Source organism: Phlebotomus papatasi, chromosome 2, assembly GCF_024763615.1.
Source record: "Phlebotomus papatasi isolate M1 chromosome 2, Ppap_2.1, whole genome shotgun sequence".
Lineage (NCBI taxonomy): Eukaryota > Metazoa > Arthropoda > Insecta > Diptera > Psychodidae > Phlebotomus > Phlebotomus papatasi.
This window is the reverse complement of record NC_077223.1, coordinates 10,846,881-10,868,791: the sequence shown is the minus strand read 5'-3', so window position 1 is coordinate 10,868,791 and position 21,911 is coordinate 10,846,881. Positions and strand designations below refer to the sequence as shown.

General features: G+C 35.9%; 3 protein-coding genes and 1 non-coding gene across 4 annotated transcripts in view; 2 read left to right on the top strand and 2 right to left on the bottom strand.

Annotated features, from left to right (window-relative positions):
* LOC129803808 (protein transport protein Sec31A) overlaps positions 1-8,524 on the top strand; it is a 108,428-nt gene extending 99,904 nt beyond the window's left edge. The window contains exons 3-5 of the mRNA XM_055850612.1: positions 4,062-4,490; positions 8,097-8,168; positions 8,231-8,524. Coding sequence (XP_055706587.1) covers positions 4,062-4,490; positions 8,097-8,168; positions 8,231-8,419 — 690 coding nt within the window. The 3' untranslated portion in view covers positions 8,420-8,524. The remainder of the gene's footprint in view (positions 1-4,061; positions 4,491-8,096; positions 8,169-8,230) is intronic.
* Positions 8,448-14,377, bottom strand: LOC129803776 (zinc finger protein 391-like). The gene is made up of 4 exons (XM_055850558.1): positions 14,043-14,377; positions 12,978-13,986; positions 8,720-9,101; positions 8,448-8,627 (listed from the first exon to the last, which is right to left on the bottom strand). The coding sequence occupies exons 1-4, from the start codon at positions 14,047-14,049 to the stop codon at positions 8,538-8,540; spliced, it is 1,488 nt and encodes a 495-aa protein (XP_055706533.1). The 5' UTR covers positions 14,050-14,377; the 3' UTR covers positions 8,448-8,537.
* On the bottom strand, positions 12,742-12,843 carry LOC129805089 (U6atac minor spliceosomal RNA). Its single transcript, XR_008752060.1, has one exon. It is a non-coding gene; the product is annotated as a U6atac minor spliceosomal RNA (small nuclear RNA).
* A 2,642-nt stretch (positions 14,378-17,019) lies between the features above and the next one.
* On the top strand, positions 17,020-18,354 carry LOC129803802 (tumor suppressor candidate 3). The gene is made up of 3 exons (XM_055850605.1): positions 17,020-17,208; positions 17,281-18,170; positions 18,238-18,354. Exons 1-3 carry the CDS (start codon positions 17,122-17,124, stop codon positions 18,251-18,253), a joined length of 993 nt encoding a protein of 330 aa, XP_055706580.1. The 5' UTR covers positions 17,020-17,121; the 3' UTR covers positions 18,254-18,354.
* Positions 18,355-21,911: the final 3,557 nt, after the last annotated feature.

Sequence of the window (21,911 nt, the reverse complement as noted above, 5' to 3'; positions counted from 1 at the left end):
AGTAATTGTGTCCTGTTATGGAAAAATATTATTTTTAAAATTATACAAATTTATATGCAAATTCATTTCATAGCAAAAAAACTATTGTATTCAAGTAGAAAATTAAACAAATAGATTCGATTCCTCAGATTATTTTGAAAAAAGTTTTATTAAAATTTTTAATATATTTTTAAATTTACTAAAACATTTAATCGTTGCTTTCAACTAAAAATGGATACTATTCTACTGTGTACAAATATAATAAAACTACTAAATCTACCAATATTTTTTTTATTTAAAACCACAATTTATTATCATTTCCAAAATTCTTTTGCCAATTAAATAAAATTTTCTTTGAGAATATTATTTTACTCCTTTCTTATCAAAAAGAAGTCGCACGGAGCAGACTTTTACAATTTTCACTAAAGTTCATAAATATTTATTTAAAATTTTGAGTAATATTTCTACAATTTTTATGTATTTCACTTCACACAAAAATCCAGCATTTGAAGTTTCTCTAAAAATTAGTATTCATGTAATGACGGGAAAATCTCTTCTAGGGTAAAGTGTATAATTTGGAATTAGTGTTACAAGTTGGAAAATTCGCCGGTACAATTTGGTCATGGCTTTTTTCTTGATAAATACAGTACAAAATTTGTTTTGAAGCACAAGGAACCAAATTATAAAACAAAAGCATTAAAAATATACAAATAAAAATGAAGTACTAAATTTATCAAGACAAAAAGCCCTGTCTAAATTGTACCATTGTCCAACTTGTACCACTTTACCCTATATATCCTCCCTGGTGAAAGTTAAGACAATGACCCAGATGAGGCCATCCCAAACAGACTTTCTGCGTTTGTAGCACTGAGTGAGTGAAAACTGGCCGGTCGAAAGAGATCTCCAGCATGCTGTCGAAGCGAACATTGTACCTGCAGATGAGCCGGGATCCGCGGCTGTCCAGGAGATGGGCATAGAGGAGTTTTGAGTACCTCTCGGAGAGACATCCGTGATGGTGTTGGTGAATATTGGACTCGCCCAGGACTTGAGTAGGGATCTAGCCGCCTGTAATAGAGATGCATCTATTAACGGAGTCAACGGAGCAGTACAGGACTTTAGTATTGGGATTGTCTGTCTGCTGTCTGATTGAACGTACATAGTAAATTCTCTAAGAGTCCATCATGTTCCTGACATCGTGCACCTCATCCACCATTGGACTATTCCGAGGCATGATCCTATTGGGGGATTCTGACCCATCAAACACAACAACATTCTGAATCCGCGAGACACAACTGGTGAAGCTTTCAGGCATTTGGGCAGAGAAAATTGGAATTGGAGATGCTCATTAGGATGGCAAATGCTTCTGTGTGGATAAGGGAAGTTAACCTCACTGGACCTACAGCAAATTGCAGAGAGGGTGAGAAAACGAATTTTCTTGATTTCTTCCCGGATGTCACAAGTGCGCACAATTGCAGATCCTCCGGAAGGTGATTCTGAAGCTAGAGCTCTCCCCCTGGGCTGTGTGCTTCTCACTGTACCCATTAAGGGCAAAGTACAGTGGGTACAGATAATTCACTGTCCACATTGAGAATTTTCTGGTCCAGGATCGTGTGAATTGTTGATATTTCCACTTCCTCAATATATTCTTGATAATTTCCATCATTCGGGTACATATCATCATGGGCCGATGTTCTTCAAACAGCCGGGCAAATTTATGGAGGAAGTGACAGTCTGCCCGGACACCAGTTTCCATTCCAGCAAATACTGGGCCCTCCTTCATCTCTGTTTACTTGCCAATCATAGGAATCATTCTTGCTGCTTTCTTCATCAGATGGTTCCTCAGTTATCATTTTATGTGTTTCCTCACTCATCTTATCAATATTCTTCAGGTATAATTGGTTAAAACTGCACAAAATTGAATTTTTTCACGCAAAAATGAAAATAAACACAACACGCGCAATTGAGGTTATGTCACTTTCGCGCGCAATGACATCACATTTTTTTCAGTGTACCTCCCGCCATCTTAGAATGACATTTTGACTTTTGTTCAAATACGACGAATTCTTGCTCATGTTTGCATTAAGCAAATCAGCGATTTCTAGTGGTTCTAGAAGTTTTAATGAGCAACTTTTCACTTTAACTTTAAAATGTGAAATTTTCTAGTGTAATAACTCCGTTAAAGGGTTAAAACTTGAAATTATCCACTAACGGTGTTATCACACTAGAAAATTTCACATTGAAAAGTTGCTCATTAAAACTACTAGAACCACTTGAAATCGCTGATTTAGTCAGGACACATTGCTAGAATTGCTCAATGTCACGATAGCACACGGGTTGTCAGATGAGTGTTTTTGTTTTTGAAGCATTTCAGTCGTTTGAGTAAAAATGTGTGATTTTAGTGACGAAGAGGAAGTTATCCTCCTGTACACTGCTTTTGTGTCGTGCAAAAGGACCCGCCAAGCGAAAAGAAGGAGGGTGTGGGCGAGAGAATGGCTTTTAACGCGACCTTCACATGGTTTCGTTGAAAATCTTTATGACAACATCGCAAGTGGAGTTTTTTTTGGAGACAATGATTTTCTCCGGATGACTTCGGAGGAATTTGAAGAGCATCTTCAAATCGTAGGGCCTTATTTACAAAAGAAGGCGATTTGTGACTCAATTTGTCGCAAACGGATTGAAAACCATCAGTTCGGCTGCCTCTATTTTTGAATTCTCGACATATTTGTAGTCCCAAATGACAGATTCTTGATGTATAGCCTCAATCAATTCCGCCACCATCTCATTTGACCACGAAATCCTAGAAGTTTATGAACGAATATAAAATGTAGATCGAACACATTTTTGTTTAGCTTTTTCTTACTTATCCTCTTCACCGATCTTTTTCAATGCCTTTTGCCCTTTCTCCATCTCGTTTACGATAAATTGGCACTACTTCAATTTCATCACTAATAAACTGGTGGGAGAGTTGTGGTGCAGAAACTACCCGAATGACTGCAATAAAGTAGTACCAGATGCAAATGTAATGAGCAAATTTTGCTCATTATTTGCTCATTAGTTATCAATCGTATTTATGCTATTTTAATCTATTTAAACCAATTTTTGTGACTCGAGTCTACTTTTTTATCACTAAATGAATCGATTTCTAAAAGTTCTTGAAGAAAATTGCACAATAGGGCATATATCAGCAACAATTGATGTGAATCACATGAAAATTTTCATGTGAAATTCTCTAGTGTGATACCACGGTAATGTGAAAATTTCTAGTGTGATAACTCCGTTAAAGGGTTAAAACCTGAAATCATCCACTTTATACTCAGTGTTGCTCGCTCTGGAAGAAAGAGAAGTGAATTCTCTGCCCTCAGCCTCCATTCGATACCGCCGCGGACTTTTTCTGTCGCCATGGCTCACACCTCTCATTCAAAAATTAATCGTACAATTACACTTGCAATATTTCTTTCTGTTACCTGAACAATAAGAGTAATGTAGTTTTTCTTTCCTCTTCTGGTGGACTATCATCCAACCAATATCCTCAGTTTCTCTGTCAAATGTCGGCTCAACATGCTGGCACGCGCCAGTGGTGCAAAATAATTCAATCCCACAAGAGGGAGGCTAGTGCTAAGGTTTGCGCGTGTTTTTGGTTTTTCCTTCCATAATCTTTTCATTCTTTTTTTTAGGGCCTCTACACATTGGAAGTATTTTTTGTCAAAAATTCCATTTTTGACAGAATTTTGACGTTTCCACCTGCAGCGCTGTAGGCAATTTCCTTCAAAAAGTAATTTTTGACGAAAATTGCTCAAAATGTGTAGAGGCCTTTAGAGAAAAAAAAGAGAGTTTTCTTCAGATTTTCAATTTTCTCATCAATTTTTTACTACTTGTTCTTAGTAAAATATTTTTTTTTTGTAATATACAAAACAAAAATATCCCTCTAAGCGGCGTGTTGAGTTCCTTGGAATGTGATTCTTTGATTCTGGAGAAGTTTTATAGTTTTTTTTGTGCTTCTCAAAGGCTTTGTTCAGTTTTACTAGAAGAGTTTCGTGGTGTAGGAAAATTTGCTGGATTTTATGGGGTTTTTTTGGTTTTAGGCTCCACCACCAACATCTTCAGTTTGCAATCCTATCGTTCATCCATTGTATCCGACGGATTCGAGTCTCACTGGACAGCCACCGAATGGCTACCAGCAAACCGATGGGAGTTTTATGGGTCAGCAGAATCCTGGTCTAATGACCCCAATGTCTCAAATGCCGCCACAGCAGACATACAATTACGGAGGAGGGAATCAATTTCAGATGCAGCAGTCGCAGCAGCCGCAGCAGCAACAATTTCCCGGGCAAATGAACTTCCAGGGGCAGCATCAGCCACCAATGGGAGTTCCTCAGGCACCGACTCCGCCACAAAAGACTCCGACGCCTGAGCCACCGAAGCCCAAGGCGCCCATTCCTGAGGAACACATCTACTTGCAGACAGTATTGAATGAATTGCGTACGCAGTGTGTCAATGCTGCAGCCAATCCGGTAAGTTTTCCATCCTCTGGGGTGAAATGATAACTCTGTCTAATTGTCCCATCGCTACTGTCGAGTGTCGATTATGGACAATCGAGATGATAACTTGCATTTTTTGTCGCTAGTGTCGATAATTCTCTCCACTAATTTATCGACACCTCTGGAGCTGTCGATTTGTACTTTCGAAGTGAAAATTTTACATTTTTTAGTAAGTAAATACCTTTTTTATTCCCTTAAATCCTCTTTATTAAATTTTTTTTAGTAATAAATAATACTCCCTTCCTTCCGAAATAGGTCATACGTTTGGGAAAAATTGGGAGTACAGTAGACTCTCTCTCAATCGGGAATATGGGGCAAAATGTCATCCGGTTTAGCGATAGAATTGAGCGTCAAAGCCTTTGTAAATTCCACAAAACTCGCTCAATTATAAAGAATCATGATAAAATAGGAAGAACTATAGCGAATTTGAACGAATTAGCTTCATAATTAAACGTGAAAATTGTCAACAAAATTTGTCGCCCGATTGAAAAAGAGCCGATTGAGTGGGAGTCTACTGTAATTCTTTCGTCTCCTTTGGGACACTGGGTACCCATGGAAAAAAGATTTTTTTTGGACTATTTAGAATCGATAAAATTCCGATTCTTATGGATGATTACAAACTATAAGGCTGTCCAAATCTAGCATATTTTTTGCAGGACCCCAATTAACTCCTGAGCTTAGATATTTTTGATCAAAAATCGTGAATTTTCGATTTTCTGCTTCCTTGCAGATATTGTGACTTTTTTGATATTTCTAGACCCGAATAAGGAAAAACCTCTCGGGACCAATAAGTATGATAACTAACAATTTCAAATTACATAAGTTCGAAAAACAAATTTTTCTTAAATTTTCAAAAAACTTGTTCAAACTTTATGGGTACTCTCGTCCAGAAAAATCTAGAGGTCAAATGTAAGGTTATCCCGCCAATGCCCGCCATTTGCTTTTTGACACCAACCTTGTAAGAACCCGTCAAATAATTTCGTCAGATATCTTTAAGTTTTTTGCAGAAAATATCTACACCTCTGCCGAAAATCTGCCGAGAAATCGGTAAATATTCCTACGAATTTTATTTGGGCTTGGGACAAAATTCGTCAGAAATTTTTCCAGATTTTCTGACGAATCCTGGTGCACACTCTGACGACTTTCTGTAGATATTTTGCCGATTTTCTGTAGATTTTTTCTACATTCCAGACTTTCCAGACAAGATGTGTCAGAAGAGATGGAATATTTTTCACTGAAGTTTGCAAAATTCAATTGAGTTATTTTTTGTGATATCACGGTGTTTATATGAAATAAAGAATTCTGCGACGCCGTGTTATAAGTAGAGAATAGTGAAGTGAAAACTTTAAGCTGAATGTCACCCTAAATTTCGTGTTTTTGTATCATTTAATTGGCGATTTTTAAGAAATCAGTATTTTTGCTCGCAACTTTTTCCTTATCTAAAATGTGTACTCGGTAATGCTTGTTAAGCAGAGCATACCATTTTCTTTACAACTTCTATAGTTTCTTCATAAATTATCAATATTTTTGTGAAGAAATGGAGGTTATGCAGATTTTCTAGGGAGAAATTCTGCCGAGAATTTGCAGATTTTCTACGAATTAATTCTGCCGAAAATCTACAGATTTTCTCTGAATGTACTAGAATACACCGTTAAAATTCAAAAAACCTCCGAGTAAAATCCCCGTCAAATCATTATTCTACCTGCCGATTTTACTCTGAGGTTTTTTGAATTTTAACGGTATATTCCAGTGTATTCAGAGAAAATCTGTAGATTTTCTGCTGAAGTTCTGCTAGAAAATCTGTAGATTTTCGGCAGAATTTCTGCAGAAAATCTACAGATTTTCGGTAGAATTTCTGCCGAGAAAATAGGCATAGTGTGCATTACTTCACAAAAATATTGTTGATTTATGTAGAAACTGTAGGAGTTATAAAGAAAATGGTATGCTCTGCTTAACAAGCATTACCGATTAAACATTTTAAATAAGTAAAAAGATGCGAGCAAAAAACCAATTTCTTAAAAATCGCCAATCGAATGGTACAAAAACACGAAATTTAGGTCGATACTCTGCTTAAAGTTTTCACTTCACTTTTCTCTACTTGTAACACGGCGTCGCAGAATTCTTTATTTTATATAAACACCGTGATATCACAAAAAATAACTCTATTGAATTTCGCAAACTTCAATGAAAAATTTTTCCATCTCTTCTGACACATCTTGTCTGGAAAGTCTGGAATGTAGAAAAAATCTACAGAAAATCGGCAGAATATCTACAGAAATTCGTCAGAGATTCGTCAGAAAATCTGCCGAAATATTCTGACGAATTTTGTCCCAAGCCCAAATAAAATTCGTAAGAATATCTACAGAATTATCTGCAGATATTCTGTAGAGGTGTAGATTTTCTCTACAGAAATCTTAAAGATATCTGCAGATATTATTTGACGGGTCGGCAGGTAGAGCAATGATTTGACGGGAATATTCCAAGCGGGAGCGAAATTTTTGCCAATATGACCGATAATTTTGACATTTGGCAGCGAGGGAGATTGCTTTCGGGGAAGTTTTTCCTATTCTTCCAGATTTTGGTGAATTCTGATTGTCCAGGAAGTGTTTTTGGCTCTTGAGAAAGCTTAATGTGTCTGCAATAACATCGTGTTGAGAGAAATGTGTGTCAAAATGTTATTGTGTGAAATATTTTGAGGAATCTGTTGGCAAGCAGGAATTTGGTGTCCTTTTTAGCATTTCCTGGACATCCCACAAGATACTGGTCAATAATTCTTCTTGTTTTAGTGATCAACATTGTAAAGGAGTCATTTGACACGCAAAAATAATTCACAAAATTGATATTATTGGCTTTTGGAAAATTGAAGTTTGTCCAAGTTTGTATCCTTTGCGTTCTTTAGGGGACGAGAGTTCCCATGAGTTTTCCAATTTCCCAGAGGCGGAGAAAATTCTTTCTCTACAAAAGTATCATATTTGACCACTAAGACTTACAATAGAGTGAGTTTTACTGAAATTCGTTCGATGGATATGTTGTGGTCCGGAAAGAGTTAATATCACACTTTTCATGAAAAAAATATTTCTGAGTTCGTATTTTAATTTAAAATCAATTAGATTATGGCCTCTACACATTGAGAGCAATTTTTGTCAAAAATTGCTTTTTTGAAGGAAATTCCCTGCAGCGTAGTTGTATGGGGAAACGTCAAATTTCTGTCAAAAACGCAATTTTTGACAGAATTTTGACGTTTCCGCCTACAGCAGTGCAGACGATTTCTTTCAAAAGAGCAATTTTTGACGAAAATTACTCCCAATGTGTAGAGGCCATAACTGAAAAAACTCCGATTGCAAAATCAAAACAAGCGAGGGTGAGGTTATGTTGCACTGTCCCAAAGTGTCACAATAACGAGTCGACAATACGAGAAGAGCCGACACTCATTTCATCTCATATCATTTGGATCTAACGATACTAGAGATTCGCGATAGTGTCGAATCGATACTAGCGAGAGCCAAAGTTATCATTTCACCGCGATTTTCCCTATTGTTTCAGAAGAAAATTATAAAATGTGCCAATTTCTTCCTTCAGCAAGTCAAAAGGAAGCTGGAGGATGTAGCTCGTCGCCTTGAGAGTCTCTACGATCTGCTGCGGGAATACAAGGTAAGTCAGAGTTATTTCTTCTCCCAAAGGATTCATTCCAGAGCGTCCTTTGTGTTTTCTAGCTGACCCCAAGTACCCTAGCATCCCTCAACCAACTTGTGCAATTTGTCCAGATTGGCGACTATGCCAATGGACTAGCGCTGCATACGCAAATGTGCTCGGGAGCGGACTTTTCACAGATCGCTGTGTTCATGCCGGGCATCAAGGTGCTCCTGCAGACGGCCATGCAGCTCCAGGTGTACTTGCGATGATTAGATAGTGTTCTAATAAGCATGTGGCTTTTCGAAGGAAATATCGTTTTATTATACCTTTTCAGAGGATTGATAATTATATATAATAGAGCATTTAAAATACAATTAAATCGCCTTTTTAATTTATCCATTCGGCCTCGCCCATCAGCACTTCGTCATCAATCTCTTCAACTTGCAATTCTATCGGTACATTTGTCCCCGTAATATCCTGGAAACGTAAAAAAAAAATTATAAAGGTCTGACTCAGGATTTGAACTGTCGCTCGCAAGACTCAGAAATAAAATCCACCTTGCAACTGACCTTTTCCACGTCAAGAATCTCAACAGGAATTGCCTGTGAGCGTTCGACGTCGGAGAAAAGTTCCTCACCCTCCGTAACAGGATGAGCTTCCTTGATGTGATCCTTAACGGAAGAATTTCTAGCGTAAGTTGCTCCGCAGATGGAACATTTGTATCTCAGGCCATTTGCCGGCTTCCGATGCATCTCCATGTGCGCCTTCACAGAGTAGAGCGATGCAAAGGGACGATTGCATTCGGTGCAGCTGAATGGCTTCGTGTGGCTGTTCTTGTGTCCAGCCAGCTGAACTGATGTCTTGAATTTCTTCGGACAGTAGGGACAAGGGTAGTTGCGTTCTTCGCTGTGTGTCTTCAAGTGATGATTGTACACAGCATGAGCTTTGAATCTAATTGGAAAACAAAGAATCTAATCTGTTTTCGAGATATCCTAATAAAAAATTATATTTTTAGAGGGTAAAAATTTTAGGGTAACTTTTTTTAAAAAGGGTAAAAAGTTGCATTTTGAAGCACTCAAAAAAATGCGTGTGACAGGGAAGAAACACCCCTAATTAAAAATAAAATATTTTTTATTTTATTAATATAGAATAGGAGAGAATCGTTTTTAGATAAGAATGATATGTCATTGAATATATTGGGGTTTATTTTTTCAGTATAAATGATTTATTTTGTGGTTCATCTACTTCGATGGCAATTTCGCTGAGTGTATCAAGCCAGTCTTACCAGAAGTTTAAGGAAAATAATAGGGTAAAATTTGGAAAGCGAGACAGTTTGGAAAGTGGGACCAAGCAGTATGGAATGTGGGACACGTCCCTAAAACTTTACAATAAATCAATTAATTGTCTCAATTTTTAATCAAAAGATTATTAAAACTTGGGTAAATGTCCTAATTCAAAACCATTTCCAGATGCTTCAACTTTGACAGAAGATTCAACACTTCAAGTTCATTTTTTTTTTCTGAAGAAAATTACATAAATTTGCTCATTGACTCTTCTAGAATGTTACTGTTTAGTGAAAATTCTTTAGATGTCATTTAAAAACTTCTTAAATATAAAAAAAATACGCGAACGTAAAATGCTTCTATTGGAAACATATTAATCCAAATGGAGACAAGGGAAAGTTTCTAATTGGAGACAAACAGTGTAAGTGAAACCGCGGCAAAAGGCTTCCAAAATCTTGTTGAGTTGCTCTTGAGTGCAGGATTTGTTCTTATTCCTGAGGGGCAATTCACGAAATATCCAGACAAAATTGACTGAACGGCGAATATGGCGGAAACATATTTGGTATGGCGAAAAGTAAATAATCCTAATTTTAATGCATTTTTCAGTCAATTTTTATCGCCGAAAAGTAGGCAAAACGCAAATAGCAGTTTATTTATTAAGACGCGTATTTAAAATTGGAAAATATATTATTTAAAACGATGAAAATATAATATTTTTTAAGCGTGCATTGATTGTCAAGTATGGTGATCTTTAGAGGGTTAATTGATATTAATTTTTAATTTATTATTACTTAATTCAACTTTTAAATAGATTATTAAAAATAATTTTCTTTGGATCATTGTAGAAGTCTTAGCTTGGCGAAAATTTAGGGCCGAAATGAATCGTATGCACATTTAGCAATAAAAAAAAAATCTGAAACTTTTAATCCTTAATAATAATTCCATTAATCCCTGAACTTTCACAAAATCTATTTTTTTCAGAACGCATGGAGTAATTAAACGTTTATAAAATTTGAAAATCCTCAAATTTCTTATAATTTTCATACATGGGCATCTTTATTTAAAGAAAATAATGCAAATAAATAATTTTTACATAAGATTTTGGCAAAAAAAATATTGTACCCTCCGGTCTCGAGCTGGAGGGTAAAATTTTCTGGATACAACCCGAAATTCCAGCAGGTACAAGACCCAAAACCTTATACACCCTCCATGTTTAGCGAGGAGACGCACCTTTTTACGGAATGGCGAAATTCGCTTCACAGAAAACAGGCAGTAACCAGTCTAAATTTTGTCTGGATACTTTCGTGAATTGCCCCTCTGATCTTTCCTCCTTTCTCATCAAAAACAAAAAGAAAATCCCTCCAAAAAAAAAATCATATTTCCGGGGTTTGCTGTTGAAGCATTTGCAGACACTTCAGAAAAACCCTTTTTGTTCACGAAATAGGTAATTAGGGTAATTGACCTAAAGCGAGACAGTTTGGAAAGTTGGACAAAGCAGTGTGGAATGTGAGACACCTTCTTAAAAACTTGATAATAAATCAATTAAATATTTCAATTTTCGATAAAAAGATTATTAAACCTAATTTTATAACTATTTTAGAAGTTAAAAATGCAAAAATCGTTATAAAACAATCAAAGGATGACTTGCAAGAAGAATTTAAAAAATGTATTGCATGCGTGTTATTCATAACCTTGACACGGTAGTTGTCATTTTCTCTGTTTCTTATGGAAGTTGCTAGGAAAATATCAAAGTGTTTTGTTTGATTTTTCGGCATAATTTGTGAAATATTGTTAAGTCCGTAGTGAAAATCGAAGGTCATACATTCATTTAAAAGGTGAATAAAAAATATTTGTGAAATATTACATTTAAAAAGGATAGAAAAGTGTTTTAATTTCGCGTTGCTTTCAAAACAAGTTTTATGAAATCTTGGACAAGTTGATTTTGTGAATGAATTTGGTGGTTTTGTGCAGTGAAATCATGTTAACAAGGTCGACAAAGATCCTTAAGTATCCGGAGAAATAGTTGCAACAGCAGTCAGCAGCTGATAAGGAGAAAATCTCCTGGAAAAGGCTGCAGATTTCCAGATTCCGAAGACCACTTTTTCTGACAGAATGGATAGTAAATATCGCAAAAACTCCTGGAGAAAGACAAAGGGGAGCCTCTACAGATCTCCCAAAGCAAGTGAAAAAGGACCTGGGCGGATGGGGAATTGAAATGTGCTAAAAAGTTGCATCCGCTTTAAAACTATAACTGCTGGACAGCGCGAGGCGTCTGTGAAATTTACAGAACCTCTTTTTGGTTGGACGTCCAGGAAGTTCTTGGTAATTAGCTTTCCTCAACTATTACCCGGACATAAAGGAGAGATTAGCATAACCATCAAATGTGCAAGTATACAGAGAAAACCCTCAACATTTGATTTTCTACACATTTTGTATGATATTTTGTCATTATTATCACTATGTCCAACTTTCCAAAAGTTTTTGTCCAACTTTCCAAAATTTTGTCCATTTTTTCAAAATGTGTTATTTTTTAATTTCCGTGAATTTTCCAATTATTCGGTTGCAATATTTAATAACAACTGTTAAGATTCTGTTAAAATATTTGTCAAAGAATTCCATGATACAAAAAAATGGTAAAAAATAATTATTTATTCAGTTTAAAATGCATTTGAAATTGAATTTTTTCTTAAGTGTCTCGCTTTCCACCATTCACCCTATTTCATTTGGAAACTTCACGTACCGTTAACAAGAAAGATTATCACTTAATTTAACTTAAATTAGCCAGAAATATGACATAAATGTTAAACAAAACGAATAAACAGTCACTTTATTGTGTTTTTCATTGGAAAACATGGTCAATCGATGAAAAATACGATAGTGAAAAGGTACTTTTAATTTTTCTGAGAAATTAACAAATTAAAATTTGTGAATATGAATGTATTTTTGCTTTATTTGGAGCAAAATTAACAAAATAATGAAACTGTGGTATAGAAAATATATAAATATAATAATTTAGTACTGTATTTGTCATGAAAACAATGACGTTTCCATTTGGAGTAGCGAAAAGTTTCCATTTAGAGCAGGTTTTGAATTAGCTTAATTTACCCTAATATAAAATTGTAGTAACACATTTTTAAGGGTTCTGAAAAATTATTCAATTTGTCACTGTAATTTTGTAAGGTACTGTGTATTGCTCTCTCTATCCTCTTCCAAGAATCTCATCCAAATTAATATGCAAATAAGGAATTATTAACAAATTTTAAGGACGGTAACTGTAGGTCTTTAGTGTGGACAAGTCGGACAATTCAAAAAAAAAATGGGTGCCCGGAGACTCTGGTGCCACCTCCGGGTCGTGTGTATTTCCATCCTTGTCTAGGGGAGTGCTAACTGGCTCTCCTTTCAAATGACAAATACACGAAGTCGATATTGCAGGGTCTTTGACTATGTGATTTTGCGCTTTGAAAATATCTCGACCGAAGTATATTGGGGTAAATTTTAAATAACAATGCCATCTAGTGGAAAGCATTTTAGCGCCAAATCTTACCTTCTGCCGCAAGTAGCACAAACGTAGGGGCGCACCATTGTGTGAGTCCTCATGTGGAGTGTGAGGCAGTAGACTACCCGGAAAGACTTCCCACAGACCTCACAGACATGTGGCTTCTCCCCAGTGTGAATCCTCTCATGCTTGACCTTCTCATGTGGCCGAATGAACTTCTTGTCGCAGTACTGGCAGCTGTAGGGCCTAGGAGTATCCTTCTTCCTGGTCTGCTTCCCGTACACCGTTCTCAGTTCCTGATGGGCATTCTGATGCATCGCGAAGTGTTCTTCACTCTCGAATTTCTTGTTGCAGATGCTGCAGAGGTAGCTGGGTTCGTCACTGTGCATCTTCAAATGCATGGCCAAGAAGGCCTCATCATAGTCCTTATTGCACTTCTCACAGTGAAACGTTGTCTTCTGTTCTGGTGCCTCCTCCTTCACCCCGCGCATGTCACTCTGAATGGATTCCTCAATAGTTTTCTGATGAACTGGCTTATGCATCTTCAGATGGAGCCTCAGGGATTTATTATTTGCAAAGACTGTACCACATTCTTTGCACTTGTAATCCAATTCAAGCTCCGGGAACCAATCTTCATCCACCACAGTCTCCTTTGAAGTTCCAGCATCTTCTGTGGCAGCTTTTGAAGATGTTCCTCCACTGGAATCCCTCTCTGATTTCACCTGACATACCTCCGTCGGATGTATAATTTTTTCCACAATTTGTGGCTTTGGTGGAGGCTCTTCCTCTTCAATTCCCTCTGGCTCACTTTTAATGACTTGAGAATCCTCCTCACTCACATATTCAACCAGATCCTCCTCCGACTCCTCTTCCAACCGCTCAATTTCTTCATTTTCCTGCTCATTGGTCTCCTGATCCAATCCATCGTCCATCTCAATCACCACATTCTGACCATTATGGTACTTCCGGACATGCTCCATTACCGATGTGAAGCTCATCTGGCAACGACTGCACTCAAACATCTCCTCCGTCTCTTCCTCGGCCTGCATCACATATTCTGCAAAATTCTCCTTTAAGACCCTGTTCTGTGCCACTTCCTGGACACCTTCTTACCTGCCATGCTTTCCGGAAGATATTTTTCAAATGATGTGCTGCTAAATTCAGCCAATTTTATTCAACAAATCAAATGTCACGCCACGAACTTCACAATACTTCCAATACCCTTCAAAAAGCCAAACACTTTCTTCGAGTTTTCAGGGTTTTCCACAAAATTCTTCAAAACTTACAATTGAAACACATTCCCCTAATTCTATATTACTTTTTGGGTGGTCTTATTAGTGATCTTGTAAGATTTCAGGGTCCGAAAAAGACGGAAAAATAATTATTTTGGCTGTTTATGCAAAGAAAATGACGTAACCCGACTGAACATTCGTTGTGCTCAGCATGGAAGTCCTGGTTCTCTGTTTCTTTTAGCTGCTGCTTTTAAAACAAAGAAAAAGCATGCTTGAAACACGGTTGAAACTTGAAACATGTTCAAAGTACCAGTTTTTGTAGCAACCCGGTCAGAGCCCTCTCGACATTTCATTTTTCTCTACATTTTTGCTTAGAGGCACTGAAGACTATTGGTAAGGTTTTTCCTAAAGAGAATTGACTTATCAGTCTGATATATTTCGAAATCGTGCACTAAAAGCTATTTAAAAATACATATTTCATAATGCTCGCCGATGTAATACAAGAACTACGAGCAAATTTGTTTAACAAAATGGATTTTGAGCTTTGGAAAGTAAGAGAAAAATTGAATAATTCCCAAAATTATTCATATTTCCCAATTCAATATTTCCCATAATTCTTCTCAATAATTTGCAAAAACACTTTCAATTTGTTCTTTTAAGGCTTTTAACACACTAACAATCAAGAAAATTACATTTGCAGAACGTAAAACTCCCATATAAAATGCATATGGCAGCAACTGCCACTTGGTCCTTCCGAGTGCAGTTTTTTGTTTTTGCAATATATTTACATTAATATTTAATTTTTATTAAAAAAAATTATAACGAAAAAATAGCCAGATAAATTCTGCACGCATTCAATCGGGCCTCCAGGCGAAATGATATATTCATCAATATAAAAAATAAAATTAAAAACTAAATTGGCAGCGGCTGCCACTAGGGTCCTTCCAAGTGTTAAAAACGACCACTTGGGGTAAAAAGTAGCAAAAGCTATGTAGCAAAAAGTAACAAAAACCGAAACAATTTCTGATGTCCCAGGGTGAAAAGAAACGTCAATGCTATGTGTCGACGCTTGTTGTTTGCATTGGTCAAACGATTTGCAGTCTTTTGTGTGTTTTTTTTGTAAAATAGCTTAAAATGCGCTTTTCACGCTCAGATAGAGAAAACGGTATTTTACAAAGGTGTAGAAGAATAAATTTCTTATGAAAATATGTAATCTAGGTATTTTACTTAAATCAAATAGTATCTTATGCCTGATACTATTTGTTCTAGCTTTTTTGAGAATGATCACAAAATTACCTTTTAGAAAACGGCTCAATAAATGTATTATTTCCTTACAAAATAGCAGAAAATGATTTTCACAGAGTTGTAGAACGGTAAAGGAGAATGGTCAAATCCGGTCCCGGAATCGCCACGAACGGGACCTATGTCAATGAATAGACATTGGTAAAGGTAACAACTTTTGTTCTGGGACCAATGTTCTAAACTATGGAGGAAAAATTCTAGAGCATAAAAACTATTTCTTAGAAGGAAGAATGGTCAAAAGTATATATGGGCACCGATTCATCTTTATCCAGAGATGAGAGTAGGCGCATTTTGCAGATACTGGTATAAGATTAAAAAAATCTCGGAACCCAGGACGATACGCGCTGAGAATCCTTGTAAAAAGGCCTCTATCCTTCCGATAAATCACTATTTTGACAACAAATTACGCAAGAACGACTAAAGCGATCTTGATTATTATTAATCGTATCGAGATATTTATTACAAAGTAATCATTTTTACAATGTCATATCCCGTGTTGGAAGAATATGCGAAATTCATTGTAGACCGCCTAGGAGCGCCTTCTCATAGTGAATGCTTCTTCCATGCTCTAGGAGTTGTTGGTCGAGGCGGTGCATTTTTATTACGTTACATCACAATGAAAATGTCTTTTTCTAAACATTCAGATCTTTGCACCGGGCGGGACTCGAACTCACAACAGTGAATCGAACCCGGGAAATCGATCCGCCCAAGAGCCAACTTGGGTCCTGGGTACGCCACTGATTCCTCAGCGATCTTGATGAAATTCGGTATAGTGATGGGGTGGTATGCTTGTTAAAGGGTCTTCCATAAGCTTTGTTCCCATGTTGAATTTCAGCCTTTTACCTCCTCTCAGAAAGGAATTATAAGGTAAAATGTTCTCATTTTGTATGGAGCCTAGCATAAGGGATGATGGAAGAAGGGTTCGGTATGTATGGTTCAAAAGTTTTCTTTAAGACTTTTTCGCATGCCGCATTTCAACATTGTACCTCTTCTTAGAAAGAAGTCGTAAGATAAAATGGCCTCATTTTGTATGAGGGCTACAAGAATGGAGGGTCGGGGGAGGGGGTGGTATGCATAGATAAAAAGTTTAAGTAATACATTGACCCTATACCGAACTTCATCAAGATCGCTTTAGTCGTTCTTGAGTAATTTGTTGTCAAAATAGTGATTTATCGGAAGGATAGACGCTTTTTTACAAGGACTCCCAGCGTTTATCGTCCTGGGTCCTGGCAATTTTTTAATCTTATATCAGTACCTACAAAATACGCCTACTCTCGTTTGTGGCGATTCCGGGACCAGCGCCTATATAGTTTTGACCATTCTCCTTTCCTATAAAACTGTGCCAATTAGAAATTTTAGAGGTTCTCGGGTAGCTTGTAAAAAATAAAATATCCGTTTTGTGACTTTTTGTCCCAGTCTCCCCTATAGTCCTATTAATGCATGAACAATATAAAATAATAATTTATTAATTTCTTTAATAAAACAAACATGAAACATGCAATGTTTCATGAAACACTTGGTAAATCAAATGCTTTTAAAAGTGCTAACGCGTAGCAATCGTGTGATTGCGTGAGGTTTACCGGGGTACTTAAGTGTCACCGGGCAAAATTGTCTGCGGTGTGAGAAAATCTCAAATTTGTCCAGGAAATCCGTGTACAATGCGTCTACTAGCTACTGTAGGCCTCCTCCTCACCCTGTGTGTGACTCTTCTGCCGGAATCCGATGCCCAGAGTCGCTCCAAAGGGGTAAGATTCTCAAATTTAGGAATATTTTTAAGTGCGGACACGTCATTGATTTTCTCCGGGAATTTTTTCCAGGGCTCCACATCGCTGGGAGATAAGGTGCAGCAGCTGATGGATATGACAATGAAGAAATCCGTCCTTCGTCTCAATGGACAAACCTTCAAGGAGTTTGTAAAGACTCAACCTAGGAATTATTCAATGGTGGTGATGTTCACAGCTCTGGCTCCGTCCAGGCAGTGTGTCATCTGTCGGCATGCCCATGATGAGTTCGTCATCGTGGCTAATTCCTATCGCTTCTCACCAGGCTACAGCAGTCGGCTCTTTTTCGCCATGGTGGACTTCGATGAGGGTTCCAGTGTATTCCAAATGATGAGACTCAACACAGCTCCAGTTTTTATGCATTTCCCAGCCAAGGGGAAACCCAAGGGCAGTGACACAATGGACATCCAGAGGGTGGGCTTCTCAGCAGAGGTGATTGCCAAGTGGATACAGGAGCGTACAGATGTTCAGATTCGCGTTTTCCGGCCACCCAATTATTCCGGAACACTGGCCATGGCTATGTTGGCATCCCTCGTGGGTGGTTTCTTCTACCTCCGACGCAATAACCTTGAGTTTCTGGCCAATAAGCAAATGTGGGGCTTTATGGCCATCATCTTCTGCTTTGCCATGGTTTCTGGTCAGATGTGGAATCACATCCGGAGCCCACCTTTTGTCCACAAGACCCAAAACGGAGGGGTATCCTACATTCATGGCTCATCTCAAGGGCAACTTGTAATAGAGACCTACATCGTGATGTTCCTCAATGCCATGATTGTGGCCGGAATGATTCTCCTCACAGAAGCTGGAAACAGCACAGATGCAAGAAAGGGACGGATAATGGCTATTGCAGGACTCTTCCTTGTTGCCGTTTTCTTCTCACTCATCCTCTCAGTTTTCAGGAGCAAAGCTCAAGGGTATCCATATAGGTGAGATTTTCTCTCTGCTTTGACTTTCCGGAAAGTCTTTTACAAATTTGACTTGTTTTCCTTGCAGTTTCCTCTTCAAGTAATTTTCAGGGTGTTTTGTGATACATTTCCACCGCTGAGCACGTGACACAAGTCCACAGGGAATTTTCTTTCTGAGGAATAAAATCATTTTTCTCACCACCAATTCAGTGTCTTTTAATTTTCTCAAGGGGGAGATATTAGACGAAAAATCGTGTACACCACTTCCAGCACTTCCTAAATTTGTATGGGAAACGTCAAAGACTTCCACACTTCCGGAAGTGCCATAGGTGATTTCCAGCACTTCTTGCACTTCTAGACACTTCCAAGCACTTCCGGCATTTGAATTTAAAAGTAACGACTAAATTCTAATTTGAATTTTCTTCAACGAACGGTTAAATTATTATTTTTCGCTTTTTTAGATATCGTAATTGCATTTTAATTAAACTGAAAATAAAGCTTTATTTTAATCATTTCTCTTTTAGAAGGCTGATTTTTTAAATTAATCTAGAAAAGTTATACATGAGGAATTGATCTGCAAGCGTCAATGTTATAATAAATTTATTTATTTTTCACGTAGAACATATATTTAAAATAAAAATATTAGTATTCAGAAGAAAATATGAATCAAGAAATTCTCATAGAAACAAACAGTGTATATCATCACTTAACAATTTTTTTAATTAAACAAAACTGAGACGTCTATTTTCTAAATCTCCTTATACTTTATTCAAAGCTTTTTCTTCACCATTTGCAAAATTTTAAATTATATTTATTACTAGTTTGTTAGTTCTGACATTCCAATGCGACTCAATTGGTGAAAGAAATAAACCTAATAAATTGCATTACAATATTCGTTTCTTTAATATACTATTTAGTGTTTCAGAAAATTTTATTAAAATTCACAAACTAATATTGATATTCGTCTAATTTTTTATTTTTACTAGGTACGTGTTCATAATTTAAACGCAGTAGAACAACTACCGTCACTATACGTGCAATGCCATTCGCATTCATGGAAATCCTTATTGCTAATTTAAATGTCCAAATAACTTACTTGTTTTAGATATCTAATTCTTAATATTGAAAAAAAATGATTGCAAGAATTATCTTTAATACGCTGTTTTTCAGTAATTAATTAGCAATGAACATAAATATCCATAATTATTATTAAACAATAAAAAAGACTAGTCTGTGTATAATTTTGAACATACATATACTCGTGACATTGAACATATTTAATTTAGGATGATTCAGGTTTTGCTAAATGTTATTATACTTTTAACGTTTTTAACAAAACGTTTTTAAAAGTATATTTAACGTTAATTCGAACAAGATAGAGTATAATGAAAAAGTAAATTAGGGAATACCTACCAATTAATGGTCAAAAATTTTATACTGAAAAACTCACGGTTTTGAACTACAAATTAAGTTCTAAAAAATATCCAAAATTCTACCAAGAGTATGTACATTTTCTTTAAATTTTAATCTCTCTGTTTACATCATTGTCTAGAAAAATTTAAAAGAATTTAAAATATTCTATTTAAAAGAATGTGAAAATGACATTTTGTATATGAATCATAATATATATGTCCTTAAAAGATGCGAAAATTCAGATTATCACGCTTCTAAAAAATAGAGTTCGTTTTATGTTAAAAATATTATTTTTGTATACAAAAAATACATTAAAGTTTATAATAAAAAAATATATATATTGTCGAATTAAAATTCAAAACCAAAAGAATCATATATATAACCATATATATATTTACCTCTGGAGGTTGGTCACCAACGCTAAGACGGCGGTGGACGCAATGATAGGAAAAGACATAGAAATCACTATTTTTAAGCATTTGTATAGGAATGGACATCTTTTTAATATATTTAAAACAAACAGCTGTACATTGTAAATATTCTTTGGAGAGCGAATAAATAATAATAATAATAATAATTATTATTATTATTGCAGATTTCTGATTTATACTACTTTAGTCGTTGTGTCATAAATAGAATTTCAGAACTTGAGTCGTAAATATTATACAAAAATAATCATTTATATTTTTTTTTTAATTCTTCGTTTTTTTCTGAAAGTAGTAGGCTAAATTAATATCCTATAATTTAGTTTTAGTCATTCCCGATAGTTTTCAGTAGCTAAACCATCTCAAAGAATCGACTACTATTATACTCATTACACTCGAATATTTTTTAACTGAAAATCATAATTTGAAAATTTTTGCAAGGAATTCCATTAAGTTTCGTCCATTGCAATAGATGGCATTAGTTGAACGATATTTGAACATTTTTACAAGAATTTTGATGAGGAATTGACGATAATTGCGATCAAAAATGACATAAATTTAGTTTTCCAAGACACATTTTAATTGCGCTATGTTTACCAGCACTTTTCCTACTGTACTTAAATGAAAAAAGCAAAAATAATTTTATTTTTGAGACTTCCACTTCCGCTGTACTTCCATCTCAGTGTACACCACTTCCAAGCTAATATCTCCCCCTTGAATTTTCTTTTCCCTTTTGCGTAGGCAAAATTGAACTTTGGTTCAAGAGCCTGGCTTTACGATATGGGGATCCATCAAGGAAGTACCCAGGATTTTAGTAAGATTATTCCTTAAAAAAAATGGTTTTTTTGTTTGGATGCAAAGAACAAGAGTTTTCGCGAAAAATCTGGCAGGAAAATATTTTTTTTTTTTTTTCAATTAACTCCGGACCGCAGCATATGCTGCAAACCAATTTCACAATTTTTTAATCAAAAATATCTAAGCTCAGGAATTAATTGAGGCCCTACAAAAAATATCTTATATTTGGACATTCTCATAGTTTGTAATCATGCACAAGAATCTGATTTTTATCAGTTTTCTGAATAATTAAAAAACATTGTTTTTCACAGAACATTCATACGCTGCTTTGGGTACTCAGAGTCCCAAAAGAGACGAAAGAGTTAACCCTTTAAGGACGATTGGAACACCGGTGTCCCATAAAGAAAATAATTTTTCCTGACTACCTAAAGTTACTTTTACCTTATGTGTGTACATAATTATAAAGTAAAGGGTTGAAGGAATCTAGGATATTTCTTGGAAGTCTCCAGCTATTTGCTATATAGTAATTTTTTTAGCTCAAAAATGACGAATTTTTAAATTCTTATAATGAAAAATAATTTTAAAAATTTTTTATACTTCCAACTTTTTTTTAAGCAAAACCGTTTTGGGAAAAGAAACTATAATAGGGGAGGGTGGGGCAGTTTCACCCCTGAATTGCAAAATGGACTTTGGGACCATTTTGCAAAAAGATGATAAACAGAAGTAAAACTTTGTATATTCTGTGAATTACAGTTGTGTTTAGGGTTAATAAAAATAGTAACAATAATCCTTTAATTTCATTAGTCTATTGTGGAGAAATTCATTTCACTTGAAAGGCAGAATGTGTGAAAGTCCCCCGTTGCGGGGCAATTTCAAGATAAATACAGTAGTCTCGCTATAGTCCATATTTGGTTTCAAATTTGACACTTGGGTCGCACATATAGTCCATGTAATTTTTTAAAATTATCAACGATTTTTAGTATTGAAATTGCTCGACGGCTTCCACTTTCTTTGCGATTGTGGTACTTGTCCTCGTTCTCTTCATTATGGATCACAATTATCACAACTACTTAATAAAGTTTGCCAAAAATATTAAAATAATTATGCATGTCGCATACTAAAAAACATA